Source organism: Phycodurus eques, chromosome 16 (assembly GCF_024500275.1).
Source record: "Phycodurus eques isolate BA_2022a chromosome 16, UOR_Pequ_1.1, whole genome shotgun sequence".
Taxonomy (NCBI): domain Eukaryota; kingdom Metazoa; phylum Chordata; class Actinopteri; order Syngnathiformes; family Syngnathidae; genus Phycodurus; species Phycodurus eques.
In genome coordinates, this window is record NC_084540.1 from 20,311,226 (window position 1) to 20,331,666 (window position 20,441).

The 20,441-nt window shown below is 44.9% G+C and overlaps 1 protein-coding gene across 7 annotated transcripts in view; it reads left to right on the plus strand.

The window, feature by feature from the left end:
- The window catches only part of LOC133414667 (BAH and coiled-coil domain-containing protein 1), a 64,587-nt gene that overhangs the window by 32,194 nt on the left and 11,952 nt on the right, over window positions 1–20,441 (plus strand). For 6 of the 7 annotated variants that reach the window (XM_061700186.1, XM_061700189.1, XM_061700187.1 and 3 more), the window contains 9 exons: window positions 4,823–5,005; window positions 13,256–13,381; window positions 13,579–15,837; window positions 16,556–16,670; window positions 16,768–16,967; window positions 17,047–17,208; window positions 17,551–17,840; window positions 17,949–18,294; window positions 19,102–20,034. In XM_061700186.1, the coding sequence (XP_061556170.1) occupies window positions 4,823–5,005; window positions 13,256–13,381; window positions 13,579–15,837; window positions 16,556–16,670; window positions 16,768–16,967; window positions 17,047–17,208; window positions 17,551–17,840; window positions 17,949–18,294; window positions 19,102–20,034 (4,614 nt within the window). The remainder of the gene's footprint in view (window positions 1–4,822; window positions 5,006–13,255; window positions 13,382–13,578; window positions 15,838–16,555; window positions 16,671–16,767; window positions 16,968–17,046; window positions 17,209–17,550; window positions 17,841–17,948; window positions 18,295–19,101; window positions 20,035–20,441) is intronic. The other variant, XM_061700188.1, reaches the window with a different exon arrangement.

The window sequence follows — 20,441 nt, forward strand, 5'->3', positions numbered from 1 at the left end:
GAATTGAATGAAACGTTGAAAAACAAATTCAAATATAGAGCAGATGGCTCGTTAAAGGCTGCGGTTTCTGATAAGATTTTGTCACTTTTGTCAACATACCAATGAATGCAGAGACAAATCCAAGAATATGTAGCAGGTGGGTATCTATGGCGGTGGACAATTTGTTAAGATTCAATCTTGGTGGTGGTCTTGGTTTCATTGAGTGTTATTCTAGTACTTTCTGTGGGTGAGCAGATACGCTGTTGTGTGTTGCTACCTTGTAGCATTTTCCTGAGTTGCTTGCTGATCACTGATGTAGCCAACCAACACCTGCAATATTCCGATCATCTCTTGTCCGCATCACATTTCTGGTCGTGTGTCTAAAATGTCATTGTGTGCCTTCAGACAGCCACTTTGCAGATGAGAAAATGATTTGGCACAATATGGAAACAAATCATAATAGTCTCATTTTTATATAGCGGCGTTACAGTATGTACACATTTTGACCATTCCCAACATTCAAAAGAACACATTGTGGGTGGGTGCTTCTTGTTGGATTTTTTTTTAGCCATTTTAACCATCACTTCTTGGCCCACACGAATCCTTCTATATCCATTATTGTATAATTCCTTAAGACAGAAAAACAAAAACAAAACAAAAAATCGCACCTCACAGGGTTACATTAATGGGCGAAAATGCTAATCAGAGCGGATTAGTGACCCAAACGGGAGAATGATTATGACACCTTTGTCCCTGAAGCCCTCCGATTGAAACTGGATTATCTTTAGGAGAAAAGCGTGCCGGCTATAAGCTGCAACAGTTTCTCTTTGGTGGGGTTTAAGGTAGGCAGCACACTGACCAAATGGATCAGCCCTCTATCGCTTTAATGGCCAGCATTCAGTCTCCTCGCCTCAAGCTCTGGTTCTCTTTTGTTCCCATGACAACGGGGCCCTTATCCTCCCTGCCTGCTGCTCAGTCCGAGCTGTCCGTGGGGGCCTCCGGTCCAGTGCCTTACGAATATGTGCGATGCTGCTGTTGGGAACAAACTGGGCTTCGTTGTCCCTATACATCCAGTCAACCTCCAGAGGTTTGTTTTGCACATTTGATTTAGGATTGCTCAGACAGGCAGGTGTGTACACCACATACCAATGTTCCTGTCTCCCTTAATTCCTTAATCTCCATCGCTCTGAGGGATGAGCACCAAATGAGTGCCTATACAAGTGCACCGCTGGCACCACTCAAGAAGTGGAGCTCAAAATAGAACATCGACACGGAGCTGGCTCGGTGTCGGCAGTCTCCTTGATAAGCTGCTAACCAAACAGATGTGGAAAGCAGATGTGGAAAGTTATTGTGGTGACCTCCATTCCCCCTGATCGTCACTGCCTCGGTTGGCTCCCAAACTCACCTCAGCGTACCAGACCACTTTTACAAGATGCACTGTCTCAACAACACCTCAGATTCATTACGCTTCACGTTGTCACAGAATGAAGCAGATCTTAGAGGACTCTTAAGTGACACGATGAGGATTCGAGAGGACCGGAACATGGTGGAGATAGTGTCACAATACAGATTGGATTATTGCAAGGTCTGCAAGGTTTTTTTTTATCAAGTACTGCTCTTCCACGAATGTCTCCTTGCTTGATATCCAGGCACTCCTTTTCTATGTTTTCTCTCTTGTCTCCCTCGCAGAGACACCTTTCTCCATTGCTGTGCACAAAAAGGCTTTGCTGTCACTCCCGATGTCTCTCTAACCCCTTCTTTCTCTCCAGCGCGACGCTGTTAATAATGCAGGAGGATTAGTTGATTTATGTGAGCCGGAGGCAATGAGGAGGCTTGGCTTGGCTACCTAGAGGGGAAATGAGCAGAAAACAGGGCAGGATAGTGTATATATGGTAGATGGCAATGTCGTACTGCAGTTGTGGGTGTCTGAATGATGCGGGCTGGATGTGTGCCCGGCAACCATGCTGGCATTAATCCATCCCCCACTGTCCTCCACCCCCACCCCTGTTTTCATTGGCGCTGTGACAGGGCTTTACCGCAGGCACTCGGGTGATTTGAGGTGGCACCAGAGATGGAGGCGATAAGGTGGGGGCACAAACCAGAAAGGCTACGACATTGTAGTGTGTCAGCAGGCTGCCACACAATGCCCCATATACCTTCAACACCTATTGCAGCATTGCTCAACTACTGTATCACAAAACTATGATAAAACAGGAGCACCTTTACCACAACATGCTAAAGCCAGGATTTACCCAGGTTTTTGTTCTGTATAAAACGACCCTAAAACAGAGTGGGGGTGACCAAGTCACCCTGCCTGTATTCCGCCTTGGATGTAGGATCAGCGCTAGGACAATACTTGTGTAAACGGTAAATCTTGAAGTGGAGGGACAGTGATGTTTCACACAAGCCATTTGTTGAAAACACTATCCAAAAATGACTTTTTACGTCACAACAGATGCTGGTTGATGCAGTCTTTCAACTGATTAAGTGATTCTGAGATGCTGTGTCTGTGTGAAAGCACAGTAGCCCGCCTTTGCTGTGTTCTGTGTTAAAAAAGAAAATCTCTTCTGCTTAAAACGAAATAGTGGGTAGGGATGTAAACTTAGGATTCCTGCTGTCAATGCCAGGAAACCCATCAATACATAAATGAAAAAGCCATTACTTTAATTTCCGGTGGATTCTCAAATTGCTCCCTGAGGACAAATAATGCTTCTTTTTCTATTCAATTTAATTGAGATTTTAATTGAGATTCAGATTTGGCCTTCGCAAATGGAGCTGCATGTTTGTGTGTGTTCTTATCGTACATAGGAGTGAAATATACTACAATGCAAAATGTGGAATCAAGCGAAGCTGCAAAATTGGGTTTCCATATGATTTAGACATAGCATTTCCAACACAATGTATGATACACACACGTGCACGAGTGCTGTCTTCATACATAAGCGTGACACGTCACGGTCCTGCCACTCGGGTGGGGGTAGTGGGCACGTAATGGCGATGCAATTTAAGCATTGGTTAATGAGTGTGTTTTCCCATGCTTGCCCAGCAATGCATAATAGACAATCAGCCCCCGAGTACCGTCCACGTTCAACGTTGTTACAAATGATCAATTACTCATCGCAGTCCTGTTAAACACGCAGTTCCAGCAGCCAGGGAAGGATTTCTGTGCTGGTGCAATCATTAGGCGTCAGAAACCTAAACTGGGAGACAAAACAAAACAAAACAAAACAAAAACAAAATAAAAACAATCATCAAACAATGTAGACCAAGCAAAAGATGAATAGGAGATACAAATACAGCAAAAGTAATAGAACATGAGATACTTCCAACAAAACAAAATCCTAATGAGGCTTATCTTGAGGTTTTTGTTCTGGTACCCTCTGGGATCGGGCCACACTCCTGTGATTGTTAACCTTTAAGATTTTAGATCCAGAACAATGCCGTTATGTTTTGGCATTGAAAGTTAAATTATGCATTCTAGAAGTACTGTTCGTGGGGGGGAAAAGCATTGAAGAAAAAAAATGCCCATGAAAGAAAAATATGGTATTTTGATATTGTTTTTTTATCGTAGGATGTGTTTTTTCAGTGTCGTCTTCAGACCATCATGTCCATCTTTTTTCAGTGACAGCGCTTTTTGTTTTCCCACACTAATGAAATCAAAGAACATTGTATAAAAAATATCAAATTTTATGTTCAATACCAAAACTAAATGGTAGTGTCCTGGCGCCATATAAGAAAAACTCTGGTTCAGGACCCAAAATGTCAATTTTATTGACATAAACAGGCACGCCCATTCATATCTGTTGTGTTATTTATAATTACCCTGTGTACAGTTTATGTTGAAGGTATGGCGAAATATTATGTACTTTAGTACATTTGGATTCCTGGGACAAACCACATTTCTATTTTGGAAATTGCTTCATTACGATTTAGTCCACTTTAGGATGACATAACTTGGGCTTGGAGAGATGGGACTGCTTATTACAAACCACCACAAGTGTATTTCGGCTTATTGAGATGGGACCAAGAAAAGTCTAAATTTAGCTAAACTAAAAAAAAAAAAAAAAAAAGGGTGGGATTGTCTAATTCCCGATGTGAAATCAGAAGATGAGAGAAGTGGAACAGAGCGGTGAGAGATAATGGAGGGAGGACGGAAGAGAGAAAGAATGGAGGGAATGGGTGGGTCGCGGGGGCACACTGGGGAACAGAGGCGAAAGTGTGTGAGAGCAAGAGGGAGCGAGCCTGGAAAAGTGTGTGCTCAGCTGTGACATGAGACCTCTGCGTGCCCACAGGGAGAGGCGGAGTGAGGACCACGACTCTTGTGTCAGCGCGCATGAGACACGCACGCACACACACTGGTGCGCTCATTCACCCCCTCTCCCTAGGGCAGCATTCAAATATGCCATGCTTAATTATTACGCCATAGAAGCTAGTCAGCCTTTGAATCTACATGTAGCATTTTTTATTTTTATTTAAAAGACTGTGGCGCTGTCTTTGTATTTCTGGAAAAATGGAAAAAAAAAAAAAAAAAAATGGAAAAATGGTCTCCGTTCTCTCAATTGCATTTTTTTTTTTTTTTAAATTATCCCCCATTATTGATTGAAAAAAACAACAAACGCAATATCCATTAAATTCTGTAGAGATTCGCAGTAGGGATTGTGAAGAGCAGGAGATGACTGTGCTTTTACTTTTACACAGCCTCTTTCCTGTCACTCACATGCCCATATATGGTCAAGCCATTTGTTTCCATTTCCACAAAAAGGTCGACGGACATGTCAGATGTTCCCTCGCTGTTCGAAGAATGACCGTGGATCAAAGACTCTGTTTTGTCTCCTTCATACAGGCAGCGGATTGATGGGAAATTCCTCCGCCTCCTTCATGGGGACCTTTCTGGCCAGCAGTCTGGGCTCGCCCCCTTCCCACCCGTCTCACCATTCCCGGCCGCCCTCCTCGCCTTCCTCGCCCTCCTTCCGGGGCGGACCCCATTCCGGCGCATCGCAAATCTGGTTCTCCCATTCGCATGAAGGTATCTCATAAAATACTCTTCCCACCAACCTCAATCCTTCTGGGTGCCATTGTTCTTTATTTTTAGGCTACACTCACTTTGTTTTTTTGACCAAAGCACATCTTGTAATCAGGCTCCCGCTCTTTTATTTAGGCACCAAAATAAGCCCCGGGGGCCGCAGTGTGTTTGGGACGGGAAAGCTGGTGCCACAGTTTTGGGCCGGGAACACAAGAGTCAAAAGTTCAGCCAGGGAATCTTGCGGTACTCGCCGTGCGTCAGCTGGAACGCCTATGGAGCAGCTCCCGTAAATTTGGGCCAGTAAAAAGGTTTGCCCTTTTGTCCCTCCCAACGCTCGGCATCAAAAAGGCAAAACCCGGTCGGACACATGTCACACGTGCAAAGCCGAGCGAATGAAAACATGTGCTCTTTGTACAACGGCGTTCAAGTATTCTGGGAATTCAAATGTTTCAGTGCAGGGGAATCTGAAAGTCTGAACACAGCACAATCCCTTCCAGGACTCTCATCCATTTGTTTCAATTCTTTAGTCTTCTAATTTCAAACAATGACGATCCAGCAAATCAGAAAATACTGTACAAGCAATGTTTTCAATAACATTTTGACATTCTTAAAGGTCATTCAAATGTTTAATAAAACTAGATGAAATCAAAACTGTTTCCTCAAACATTGCAAAACAAAATAGCATTTGCTCAGTTTGGCCGGGCGGGCAGCTCTAGAAAGGGTTTTGTTCGTCCCAAACGTCTTCCATTTCAGGATTATGGAGGCCACTGTGCTCTTAGGAACCTTAAGTGCAGCAGATTTTTTTTTTTATAACCTTGGCCAGATCTGTGCCTTGCCACAATTCTGTCTCTGAGCTCTTCAGGCAGTTCCTTTGACCTCATGATTCTTCATTCGCTCTGACATGCACTGTGAGCTCTCAGGTCTTATACAGACAGGGGTGTGGCTTCCTAATCAAGTCCAATCAGTATAATCAAACACAGTTGGACTCCAATGAAGGCGTAGAACCATCTTAAGGATGACGGGAAGAAATGGACAGCACCCGAGTTTTAAATATGAGTGTCACAGCAAAGGGTGTGAATACTTATGGCTGTGTGATATTTCTGTTTTTCTTTTTGAATAAATCAGCAAAACTTTCAACAATTCCGTTTTTTTCTGTCGATATGGGGTTCTGTGTGTACATTAATGAGGAAAAAAATCTATTTAAATGATTTCAACAAATGGCTGCAATATAACAAAGAGTGAAAGATTTAAGGGGGTCTGAAAACCTTCCGTACCCGTTGTATGTATTTTTCATCTCTGTATTAATTTTAAAAAAACAAAACAAAATATGAGTAAGAATTTTTAAAATTGAACCGTATATTTGTTAGTTACCGGTTAGTTTGAATTATATTAACTGTAAATAAATTTTAAAAATTATACATTAAAATAATAAAGACAAATATTAGTGAAATAGAATTGTTTTTATTTTATTAAATATTGGATTAATTAACCCTTTTTTTTTTTTTTTTAACCCTCATCTACAAATGACCTGCCCCAATGGTCTCTCTCAAAAGTCAAATGTGGAAAGTTTGCCCAAAGCTATTAGTGAGGCGTACTGTGTTTAAGGAAGTGGAAGTGGCTTGCTGAAGGTTCGTCCACTTCATGTGTCACGCTTTTTAACATTCTCACTCAAATGTACTGTATAAAACCACTGTCTAGTAAAAGTTAAAAATACTGAACTACAAACGTTGAGCCCGGGAGGCACGTCTCTTCACATTAAGACTAAAAACAGCAGACTTTGTGGCGTACATTCCATTCTTCCCCCATTTAACGATTATGTTGTATTTTTATTTTAGCCATACTATATATCACATGCCGGTACCGTGCTGAGATGGCATCATGAAAAAGAACACCAAAAAAAGGTTACTGTTACTTTAGAGATCAGTTTCCAAGTTGTTTAAGCTTATATGGCCTTTAAATTTGGAAGTTCCACTGTAATTCGTTTGCCTTCCTTCTATGACATAATTGGCAATCTTTTGTTAAATACGTGATCACGGAGCAACCACATACTTGCATATAGAGTCTGTCAAAGTGACGGATTGGTAGTATTTCAGTCATCTTGCTTTTTAATTATTTTTAATTACTGAATAACCCTGCTGTTAGTCCATGGGTGAACCCCAGTGGGGAGGCGTGGTCACTGATCAGTGGCAGCCCACATAAGCGACATGTTCAGTTGTGTTCAGTATTATAGCCATGTGTTTAACAAAGTGAGTAAAGCTCCAAATCATTATAATAGCTTTCACTCTGGATCATCATGTCAAAAGTTGGTTGCCTCCATGCAACACAGATGTGAAGCAGTTTGAAGAAAACACATTATATATATATCTATATATATCTATATATCTATATATATCTATATATATCTATATATCTATATATATATATATATATATATCTATATATATGTATATATATATATGTATATATATATGTACGTATATATACATATATATATATATGTACATATATATACATATATATATATATATACATATATATATATATATATATATATATATACATATATATATATATAATATATATATATATATATTATATATATATATATATATATATAATATATATATATATATATACATACATATATACATATACATATATATATATATATATACACACAGTATATGTGCATTTGCTATTATAAGGATTTTAACATTTAAACACACTGCTTTTATAAACACAACTGTTGTGTGTATTGCATCCGTCCCAGTCACAGTATTTTCTCTCAAAACTGAAATGGTGAAAATGAGTGTTTCTTTCCCCGCTTTGGTTGTCCAAGATATTTGATTCTTGTGGAAAAGTAGACTAATATTAATAAGAGTGATGATGATAATGTTAAGGCTAGTAAAAGTAATGGAGGTGATTACGAGCAGGATTATTACTCGGTAGGCAATGGAGGCCATTATCTGTATTGCAGTTTAATAGCATATAACGCACTAAGGGTATGATTGAATCCAGACTGTTCATCAGCCGCATTCAGCTGTCCTCTCCTCAAGATAATTGCATATTGTCTTTTTGCGTGTTTTGCATAAAAAGCAAGTCGTGAAAATGAGCGGAAGAATTACCACACAATCACGCCTCCTCTCTCTGCGTATCGGCAGAACCCCTACCGTCGAGCATGGAAGGCACTGATGTGGGTGCCACTTTAAAAATATTCCTGCCGAAAATGGCTTCTTACATGCAGTTGCAAGCATACTGTAGGTGACCAAATTAGGAGTCAAAAAAAGAAAATCAAGTCAATAATAAATGTAGCCATGTTATAGGATTTCATTAAGTGCAGATGTGCATGATAAAACAGTTTTGAACCCTCAATGTTTTTGAGTGGATTTATTGACTGTTTATTAAAAACAGTAACGCAGTATCGCGGCGCTAGGGTGGCACCCCTGCTGAGCCGCAAAGAAATAAAAGTTATACAATATACAATAAGGAATATTTGTGAGCTTGAAATGTGGAGTGCACCCAGGACGCATAAAATATGACAAAATTATGAACATGTCTGCACGTGGGTCGCTTAGGCCGATAGAAAAATCGCCAAATAGGCGTCGAGTCCCGTTTGAGTTTGGGCCAATTTGTGATTCAAGATGGAACACACATAACATAAACTATCTTTTTTTTGGGTCACAATTCCTCAAACAGTACGCAGCACCAATCATAAATTGGCTCGCGGGGTTTCGCAGCCGCTAAAATATGCTCGTGGACTGTGACATCAACTGCTTTGTTGTGGTTGTGAAGTACATAAATAAAGAAACGGCAAGAGTGGCGCAGTTTGGGCCCCGGTCGCTCAATGTGGAGCAGAGTTTCGTTTATAGTGTGAGCAGAATGCGCAGCAGGGTCTGCTAATTGGCCAATTGGCCAATATTTTGCTTGCAAGTCAAAGCAAAAAATAAAAAATAAAAAACCCTGAGAAATAAGGGCTTGTATCTCGAAATAATCGTAAGTCAGACCACTCGTATCTTAAGGCACGACTGAACAAGCATTAGAGGTGCGCATTGTAATCGCGTCATTGATCGATTTCATGGAATTGTTGATGAATTGCGCCTGGAACCGTTCGAGGCAAAATGTAGCGCACTACTTGGCTGCGTCCAGCAGAGGCGCTGTTGATTAATTCAAGTAATTTAGAGTCTAAAGAAAAGCAACATGAGGTCAGCATGATGGGAAAATGAGCAACAGCCACACCATGACACTCCTCCCTCTGGCAGCATCATTCTGCACAATACGACACTGGCATTACATTGGGAGTTCAGAATATTTGGAGGGATCGTTAATGTTCCCCATATTAAATCAGGGAAATTGACGCAAATGCAGGGATCCATTTGAAACTGGTTTGTCATTGCAACTGATGTAGAAAAACGGATAAGACTTGATAGCGATATAAGCCCCATTTCACACTGCCTTCGTGGCGAATTGGCAGATCAGTGGCGTAATGGTGGAGTCTGCATTTACAGTATTGGCCTGTGCTTCTCGAATAGAACTTGCTTAGGTGGGACTATGCCGTGTTCGTAGTACACAATAACCCAGCTGGTGTGGCTTTGTGCATTCCGATAACTAGTTGCGGCAATTACTTTCAACACCGCCGGGGCATGTGCAGTGAATCTTGGGTAAAGTTGAATGCAGCTATTGGCGTTACTCCATCTGATACTGCATTGTTACGACAAATACGTCGCAAAAGTCGGCTTAGTTATAGCCAGTGTGAAACGCGCTCATATTTATGCATCCATTTTCTATGGCGCCTGTCCTCAATAGGGGTCGCGTGTTAGCTGGAGCCTATCCCGTCTGACTCAAGGCCAGACTGGACTGATCGTCAGCCAATCGCATGCGCTAATATTTAGCTCAGTGTAAAAGAGGTGGCTATATTATTCAAAGCCACATCGATGACAAATATGGAAACAATTATGAAGAAACAGTGAGCGAAGTAAATCATTTAAATTTACTACATGAATTAGTTTCTCATTCAGTCCATTCAGATCTGATATTTTTATTTTCCACAATTTAATCTTTTCTTCCTTTCAGTTCGAAAAACGCGTATGGGTTGGTGTCATGATTTATTCACCACGTTTTCCATCCTAATCCGAGCGTGGAAGTGGTTTTGCGCTGTTTTTATGTTTTTATTCTTTGGTCTTTAAGTACAAATGCAAAAGGTGTATGGAAGGGGAAAAAAACAAAAACATATTCTGGTAGTGTGTGATTGTGGTACAAAAAAAAAGCAGTAAATGTGCTTTTGAAAGATTTTGTTTGGCAGTCAATTTAAAGGCAAAATTCTGGGTTCCTTGCAGGCCTCAAGCCAGCTGGACTGGCTCCAAATGACCTCTTCGTTTCTGCCAGCAATAATCTGAGCGCCGTACTCTTCACAGATACACACTCCGTTGCCTCCACACACCTGTCTAATCCACTTTGCTTTGTTTCGCTTTTCCAAGCCTATCTTCAGTTGTCCATTTTCCCCGTCTGTGAGCAGTAGCTCGCGTTCTCCTTTTGCGGGATTTCAAATGTCAACAAAAAGCCCACCCCCACCCTCCCCACCCCAACATCGCCGCTGCTCCTCTGCTGCCTCTTTAATTCTCTCTCTCTCTCTCTCTCTCTCTCTCTCGAGCCAGTTTGCATCCCTTCCTTTCAATTAGTCAGACCTGCAGAGATGCACCACCGTGCTGCCCCTCCTCCGCCAAACATTTTTCATCTTGTCTCCTCCCTTTCTGTGTCTTGATGCTTCTGTCACTTTTTCTCAATTAGCAGCGCTGACAGGCGGCCCGGCCCGCTCCTCCTCGCCGCTTTCCATACGCCCTCTCGCCCAAATCTTGCGGTGACTTCCTGAAGCATCGAGATGTGTGAAGTCTTTCTCATGACATGTTACTCATTACAGCCAAGACCTTAGTTGTTAACTTTTTTTTTTTTGCAATTCAATGACTGCTCAGAATGTTAAAAAGTCACCTAAAGCATTAACAGTGAGTTTACGAAAGGTTTTATAATGGCAACAAATTGACTCATGAGCAGATTATTTCAATTTCTATTGTCTCCTAAGGTGTACAATTATTTGGAAATATGAACAAATTGGAGGTCAACTGGCATCCCAGAGCAGATTATGTTTGACCTTTATGGTTCTTACATCAACAATTGACGTTTATGGTTCCACTGTACATTGACAATCCACTTTTATTGTTCCGCTATACACCGACAACCAACCTTTATGGTTCCACGGTACATCAACAGTCGACCTTTACGCTTCCACTGTATATCAGGGTACCTGCAGGTTTATGGAAGCCAAATTTTTAAATACTTAATACTTGTACCTCTCTCTAGCTGTCTCTCTGCCCCTCGTTAGTTGAGGTACCACTGTGTATATGTATTATATATATATATATATATATATATGTGTCATTCAGCTTCTCTCAAGCCACCAGTTCGTGAGAAATACCTTTAGAACGTCTGGCGATCGCCTTCCTACGCTCTGTCAGTTCTGCCTCCTGCTTTGCCCGCTGAAAACGAGGGCACGCTTAGCGAAATCCCCTCTATGGCCGCTGACTTTTTTATTGTGGAGGGAGAGAAAGAAAGCGGAGCCGCTGTGCAGTCAGCAGACAGCGCTAACACCCTTCTTGCGTCGCCTGCAGCAAGAGCAGAAGCAGCAGCAGCATCTTCCCTTGTCCTGGCCAGATTAATGGCTGAATGAGCTACGGCGCGCCCAGCGGATCCCCCTCCCCACACGCTTGCCGCCCCAGTGGAGGGCATGCTGAAATTGAGCGGGCTGGCATTATCGGGCACAGCCAGACCACGCTGTGAAAAGGGATTACGCCATCAATCGTCACACTCTCTCCCCCTCCCCAAAAAAAAGCCCCTCTCCCAGAAAACAGCTCTCTCTGTATTTCTCTCTCTTCAACAAAAGGATTCCCCCTCCTTCCTTTGTAAATGAATGGACATAAATTTGTGTGCTTATTACTCATGACAGCAAAGATAGAGAACGAGACAAATGGGGATATGGGAAAAGAGTAAGAGTGATGGAAAAAAAGAGGGGAAAGAAAGAAAGAAAGGCTACTGTGTGTAATTATCACCCTGCTGCCCTCTGTGGGAAGCGTCCCCTCCTGCGTTATTGTTGGCCTGTTTGCCCTCTCTGTGCATTTCATTAATTAAGATGAGAGGGCACAGAGGCTGCGCGGAGACGAGGTCATTTAGCCCGCGACAACACTCTTCCCTTTTCAGAGCCACCACAAGCACCATCCCCATTGTTCCAAGAGCTAAAAGTGAGACATCTAACACTGCTGATGGAGGGAAAAGAAAAAAACAAAAAACATGCATCCGCACACACACAAAGCCAAGTGAAGTGCATCTGCGCTTTCCAGGATCAGGCCGCACGCTTGCCAACACAAATACATCTGTCTTTCATTTAGCTTGTACAACATTGTTTCTTTCCATCCCTGTTCAACCCCCTCCTCACGATCCTCCGTATACCAGGTGTGATTTGTTTTAAGATGAGGATGGTGCAATGTCCTAACACTGGGACGGCCCTTCCTGTCAAACCATGTTTTCACTACCCTCCACCTACAAAATCGTACTCTTTAGTATTACAATAGATTTTTGCTAGCCTATCACAAGTCAGCAGTCATCAAGTCCAAACCTTGAACCGTAGGAGACTGTTCTTCTTCTTGCTTGTTGAAGGATCGTGGTCACACAGGACTCCTCTGTTCCAGAGGTTCTGGTTAGTGGTGGTTCTGATCAACACTATTGTCGTTAATGGACCAGCAGAAATTGCAAACAGAAGAACTCTTTTGGACTTCAATGCCAGTCGACTTTGATTCACTTTTTGCAGATCCGAGTCCCTTAAGGGCACAGCAATCCAAAGATGACAATGATATGTCATAGGATCCAAGAGATGGTACAGCTCAGTATAGGGCAGACGAGCGGTTTTGGCGCAATAGCAAACAGACTTGAAATCCTTACAATCAGATGGTGTCACGGACATTTCTGGGAGAATGTTGGAAAGACATCACAATCATCCTCAAGCCTGAGCTTATCGTGTATTGTCTGCATTCTAAATTCAAGCGGGAAAGGCAAACATGATAGGCGGAGCCACTCCTTATTTGCGTATGAACACCACCAGCTGCATGGGACCTGGAGGATTATGTAGAGTTTGTGGGGATAATTGCATCATGGTGCTTATTGCCCTGTCTTATCTGCCATCGCTACCCCTTCCCGTGTTATCTATTTCAGCCGCCGCGGGGTATCCTCGATTCTCAGGGAGTCTGGCCCACACTTTTCTTCCCATGAGCCACTTGGATCACCATGCCAACGGCGGAGTTCTCTATGGTCAACACCGTTTCTATGACACCCAAAAAGGTGAGGCGCAAATGATTAAAATTTGATCTCAAGTGATAAGTAAATTGAATCTATAAAACATTGTATGGCATAATCTGACATGGGTATTTATTTTAAAAAATGCCCAGGGACATGATCAGATAGCTAGCTGAATATTGTAATTCTATGGACTCTTTTTCTTATTTGATTTGTCTTTGCTCTTTTCCTCTCTGTCTCAGAGAACTTCTACATTCGAAGTCTACCATCACAGCCACCGCTCATCTCAACTAATCACGGTCTGCCACCATTGTCCAGGGCAGGCCCAGGACTCTCCCAGGGGCCTTGCAGCAGAGAAAGAGATCCAGGTGGTGGAACAAGTCTGCTTAAGAGTCTTAAAGAGGGAACTATGGAGAGAGGAGTGGGACCTGTCAAAGACAAGGAGCGGTCTCATAGCAAACAGGAGGCAAAGGAAAGACAACAGCAACAGCAGCAGCAGCAGCATCACAGCCACCAGTCTGCCCTGCCCACACACCATCATCACCACCATTCCCACTCCCATCAACAGCACCCGCACTATCCCCAACATCCACTGCCCCTGGAGGAGGTCAACAGCCGAGCCCTGGAGAGGCACAAGGCTTCACTCCCTATGGAGTACAGCAAGGATCCACAAATTATGGGCAAGCCTTTGAGTGCTTGCTTGCACAATGGCAAGATACAAAATGGAGAGACAGGAAATGCGTCCGGGCCTAAGACGTCTATGCCCAGTTGTGGAGGGGAGGGCACACCTCTGGGAACTATTGGAGGCGGAGGGAACAGTCATGGCAGACATATGGGATCTAGTGGGAATAGCCGCTGCACCAAAGAAGGGATAAGTGGGGAGATGCGGATTAGTGAACAACCATCAGACTGCCTAGAAAGGGGTCAGGCACCACTCCACCACTCTTTGTCTTACTCTGTACCCCCACCCTTACAATTGGGTTCTACTGGAGCGGCACACCCCCATCCACACCCGCACACTCACCCCCATACACATGCGCACCCTGGAGGCTTCCACTGCCTTCAGCTTCACCCAAGCCACCCGCACCATCCACATCCTTCCCACCATGCTCACCACCACCCAGAATTCTTCTGTCCACCCCCTCCTGCCCCACTAGGTAACCCTGCCTCACATGACAGGGGACAAGCAAATGCAGGGTGTGAACCAAAAGTCACAGCGCCTACATTTGTGCCATCTGTGGCAGACACAGGGGAAAAACATGGTGGGCCATTCCAGCTTAGTAACCCCGATTGCCAGATTGTTGGCAGTGGAGGTGGAAATACCAAGGACAAAAATGTGGACAAAAATGGAGGTGGTGGACATCACAGTAATTGGCATAGAAAACAACAACAACAAGAGCAGCAACAGCATGCATACAGAAAGACCGAGAAGGCTCCAGACTGGATGCAGTCCCACCACCATCACCTCCAAGCCGCCCAGCTTCCTCCTCCAATTCAACAACAACCGCAGAAGCAGCACCAGGCTGTACGCTCGCGCAGTGTTGAGTGCGTAAACAATGCTGTTGACATGGACATGTTCAGATCCTCATTGCCCCAGGGACCCAAGACTGGACACTCTGTCCCCCATTCTGTCAACACTTCTCCTTACAGAGACTGTTCCCATCCAGGACCCCCACCGAATTCCTCCCCACTTGGAAACAAAAACATGAGTCAGCATAGTGGTCCGGGTGGTAGCTGCTCCTTACAGAGAGATGGCCAAAAAGTAGCCAGGATTCGCCACCAGCAGCATGGACGACCTGGCCCAGATGCTCCTTCTCCGGGTGACCTAAACCACGGAACAGTGCAGGAGATGAAGCGAAAAATTGACATGTCCGCTTACAGTTACAGCAGCAACAGTGGGCAGCAGCACCACCAGCAGCCCCCTGTGCCGCAATGGGCCATGAGACCCCCTCAGCACATGCCACACAATGAGGAGGAACAGAGAAAGTCCTACATGGAGTTAGGAAGCAGTACTATGCAACATTCACAGCAACAGCAGCAGAGAATGAATCTGCCTCCTCAGCCAACACCTGCACCTCCAGCCAGTCAGCAACAGCAGCAGCCACAGCAACAACCTGAGCCCCAAGGCTCAACTCGGGCAGAGAGCAGTGCCATGAAAAACTTACTTAAGTACAGCAACCAGCAACAGCCACAGCTCCTCTCGCAGAAAACCCCATTTGGTGGTCTTGGGAGCCTAAAATCAGGCCCTGCCGGAGGAAGCTGCGCCCTTCAGATCAACAAACAGAGTCTACCGTCGAGAAAAGGCCCGATCAATGACAGCGAGCGTCCTGATTACAGTGGACGACACCGGGATATCGGGGAAGCGGGCCACGGGGAAGGCGAGGTGCGGCAGCCGCCGGTTGGGATTGCGGTGGCCGTGGCAAGACAAAGGGAGCCGTCGTGTCGTTCATCAGACGGTCATTCCACCGGCAGACATGGCAGGGTTCATCCCACCGTGAAAGGTACAGTCAAGCTTCACTACCTCAATTATTAGAACTACAGCGGACCCCCACTGATCGCGGGACAGGGCCACAAATTGCCAAAATCCATGGATAATGGCGTCATAACTGACGCCATTATAATTGCATCAACCCCAAGGAAAAATCTAAATAGGCGAATCCGCAGGTGCCAAACCACGAGTTTGCGGGGGTCCACTGTCGGTAAAAATGACTAATATTTGCAACCTAGTACTTATCATAGATGGCAGCCCCAATCACTAACTGCATCTGCGTTGGGTCTCACCTCTTAGCTGGAATGATTTAATGACTTGATGGGATTTGTTAATGTTCTATTCTCATTGTGGTTGCGGACTAACAACTTGATTCAGACATACTTCTTTCAAAGAGCTCATATAGAAGACTGCAAAACCAGCAATTAGAAACATTGCAAGCTACAACCGTTTTCATGCTGGCATCGTTTAAGCATAAGAAAGTGGAACAGCTGGAAAGGAAATATTAAATCTAATTTACATCTAAATTGCAGTCAAAAGTATAGCATCTTTGAAAAAGCCACAGATGCTGTGCACAACTCCCCCTGCTGCTGATTGGCTAGAATAATCTCGGGTGGAAGTATTAGTGTGTCGAGTCTCTCGTGGGTTAACGTGAGTGTTTTGAGAAAAGGTGAGCCACCGAGGAATGTGTCCGGAGCTAGTTAATTGTAAAGGTAATGTTTGTCTCGCAGGACCACCCCACACCATGTATCCCTCAGATCCAAGTACTGAGCAGGAGAGGAAAAGGATGAGCGGGGAACAGATAGGTCTGACGTGTTTGGACAGGGATCGAGACGCATATATCAGGTAAACCTCTTCAAGCCATTTATTTTACAGATCAAAGTTGCATTCTTGTATCATTTTCAATCCCTTATGTTTGCCTTTTCCTCATATCCTGATGCAGAGATAATAAGGAGAGGGTGGAGTTCTCAAGGATCCATCCCTCCAACAGCTGTCACGGGGACCTAACTTCTCATCTCATGGTCCCAGGCGGGACTTCCCTCCAATCTGGCCAATTAGCAGACCCTGCTGCGCATTCTGCTCACCACCATTGGATGCCAAGAACTGGAAGCCCATCCCTTTGGATGACCGGACACTCTTATGGTAAAATTGCAGCCTATTCTAGAGTGCATTCCACGATTTGAGGGTTGAATGACACATAGTCGGCATCTTCTATTTAAAGCAGGTATAGGCCATACAGCCCTGCACCAGAATCTTCCCCCTGGTTTCTCCGCAGCCATGCCAGGCGCTCTCCAACCGGTCCTTCCTCTGCCTCAGGATCCCTCTGCCCAGTTGGTGGTCCTTCCCACGGACGCCCCTGCGCATCCTGCACCCCACCACCTTGGTATGTCCCAATGAGGCCCGCCAAGTTCAGAGAACAATAGCCCCTTTCATCTCCCTTTGATGCAGCAACATAGAACATACACATTTGCATTTTGACCTTCAGTCCATCATGAAACATTATCTGTTTTCATTTTGTTTTAAACTCTGGCTTTACTGAACACAAATTATACAAAGTGTAATTTACAGGTAAAAATTGAATAATATTATCCATTCCGAAGTTGAGTACAGAGTAAATACAGTCAGTATGTGTGGTCGGCAGATAATGAAAGTGATGTTTATTTACGTGTGGATGTGTTTTTGGTGTTAATAACCCCAATTTGTCTCATTCTCCCACTTTCATTAGATGTGATGGAACAGCCAGGGCTTTGGCCCCCAGTGTACACCGCCCGGGGCCCAGCCTCCCACATGCAGCATCCCACCGTGTACTCTCGATCCCAGTTTCTACGGCAACAGGAGCTTTACGCTCTCCAGCAGCATCAACAGCTTCAGCATCAGCACCAAAGCCACCAGTCTCAGCAAATGCATGCACAGCCTCATCAGCCCCAGCAGCAGCAGCAGCAGCAGCAGCAACAGCAACAGCACAAACCTGTGCATAGCATGGATATGCAACAACAAGCCCCTCACAATGCACAGGTGACTGGAAACAAATCTTCTATTTTGGTTGAAATTCATCTAACGCGCTCAAAGCTCTACTGCAAGGACAAATATATCTTTTCTAATTTGTTGTCTTCACACCTCTAGATCCAGAAGAGGGCAGATGAACCCTCTGTTGACCTGGAGGAACTTATCCCCAAACCGAGGACATCAAAACCATCCAAGCCCTACTCCTACAACCCCCCTCAAAGGAACACCTCCCCGCCTGGAGCCTGCACTGCCCTCTTGTCCCCTTGTTGCCAGTCCCCTTCAATGCGCCCACATCCCAAAAGCACTCCCTCAACACCTTGCCCCGCTCCCAGCCCCGCTGTTACGGCACCCCGCTCTCCTACCATTAGTCCAGCCTCGTCCCAGATGCCCAAAGGGGCTGACCCCCAAGATAAGCGAGGGGAAGGCCAGGCCCCGCAAGATTACCCAGAATCTTTGGAGCCTGGTAAGCGTAAGCAGAATCATTTCAATGGAAGCAGTATTAAAAGTGTCAAAAGGATTTTTAACTGAAGTTGTTAGTAATGCAGTATTTGAGGAGATAGACATTATCTTTTAAAAGGTCGAATTCAAGCACTTTTTAAGTATGTTTAAAACAAATCCCTTCTGAAGGAACACATTACATCCATCCATCCATCCATTTTCTGAGCCGCTTCTCCTCACAAGGGTCGCGGACGTGCTGGAGCCTATCCCAGCTAACATCGGGCAGGAGGCGGGGTACACCCTGAACTGGTTGCCAGCCAATCGCAGGGCACATACAAACAAACAACCATTCGCACTCACATTCACAATTTAGAGTTGTCAATTAACCTAGCATGCATGTTTTTGGGATGTGGGATTGAACCCCGGTCCTCAGAAATGTGAGGCAGACACTCTAACCAGTCGCTCACCGTGCCGCCAACACATTACAGCTGTGGTAAATGACATAGTTAAACACAGATGCTTTATGATTTTTATTTTATCAGTTGCAAAAGAGAGATTCAGTAGTGCGCATTCCTCGGTCAAGGCCAAACAATTCTAATTTGGATCAGCACTAATTTATACACCGTTCTGAATGCCAACACAATCTTAACAAAAGTTGTAAAGGGAAAAAAAATGTAATAGGTTTTGTTTGGATTATGCACCACCGCTTCACAAATTGTGGTAGAATTTGTCATTTTTGCATAATCTTGATCAGAAAACAAAAAAAAACTGATGAGATCATAACCCTGTTGGCGGAATTATTGAAGTAATTGAAATCTCTTTCCCCCCTAAGACCTGCCTCCGGGATACACCTATTCTGCTGTCACGATTGGCTACAGGAGCGGGCCTTCTCCTCAGGATATCCATCTTGCGGAGCCAGCCGACCTGGAGGCGATCCAATCTGAGCCCTCCGAGCATGCCCCGCAGTCCCTCTCCGGCCTAGGGGAAGGCCTAGACTGCCAAGTGGTGGTCAGGCCTCTCCCGGAGCCAATTGCACCCAAGGAAGTAGAGCAGAGAGATGAGAGGAGCATCATCGAGGGAGTCCTGGACCAGAGGGAGGAGGTGGAGCCAGCAGTGGTGACAGTAGCCAACTATGTATCAGGGGAGAATGAGGTGGAGGAGCAGGGGGCCGCCGAGGAAGAGGTGCTTGTCTGCCCCCCTGCTGACAGCCCGGTGTGCGAGGCTGCTTCCTGTCCAGTGCCCCTTTGCACGGAGGAACCTGAAAGGTCAGAGACTATCATCACCTTGGAAGATGACGACAAGCCTATGGATGAGGAGAGCCAGGTGGAGCATGTTATGTCAGAAGAGCAGAAGCCAGTACTGGGCACCGTCGTAGAGCTCAACCCTACAACCCCGGCAGCCCTTGAGGAGCAGTCTGGATCCACGGAAGAAGTAAAGGACAGCATGCAGCAGCAGCAGCAGGGGAATAAGATGGCCGCTGACAACGCCTCGATGGATATGGTTTGTGTTTCCCCTGCGTCTGTCCCGATCCCGAGACAGGCGACTGCTGCTGAATCCCAAAAACCTCTTGTGCCCTGCTACTGGAGCCTTGAGCTGCTCATTGCTGCAGCTTTCTGCACAGACATACCCCCATTTCCCATGCTTCCTTTTAACACGCCATCAGTCGGCCAATCACAGCCCAAGCCCTGCCACGGTATGGAGCTTCTCAGTGAAGTGGCTGAGCTAGAGTTACAACAGAAAAGGCACAGCAATGGGGAAAGCAAAGGTAAGAAAAGTGTTTTTCTTGTGGCCATTAACACACTCTAATCAGTAGAATACTCTTTTCCCACCGAGACCACCTCCCACTTCCCCCTCAGGGCTAACCTCCTAGATTCTTCCCTCTTCTTCTCCCATCTCTAGAGCCTCTGGTGAAATCTCCCTAGGGAGGTCCTCTGCATACCTGCTTGCTGTTTCTTTCTTTGATGCGCTAAAGGCAGTTTTATTTCCTAAAAGGCTTCTCACTCAGTGCAAAGGCCTCTGGAGGGAGAGAAGAGAAAGTAGTAGGACAGGGTTGAACACTGTAAGAGAGGATGTTCAGCGCTCTCTTTCCCTCACATCCTTCCTTGGGGAAGGTTCTTGTTATTTGAGCCACATGTGCACATGCGTAGGTTTCAGGCACAAGGCGGTTTCCCC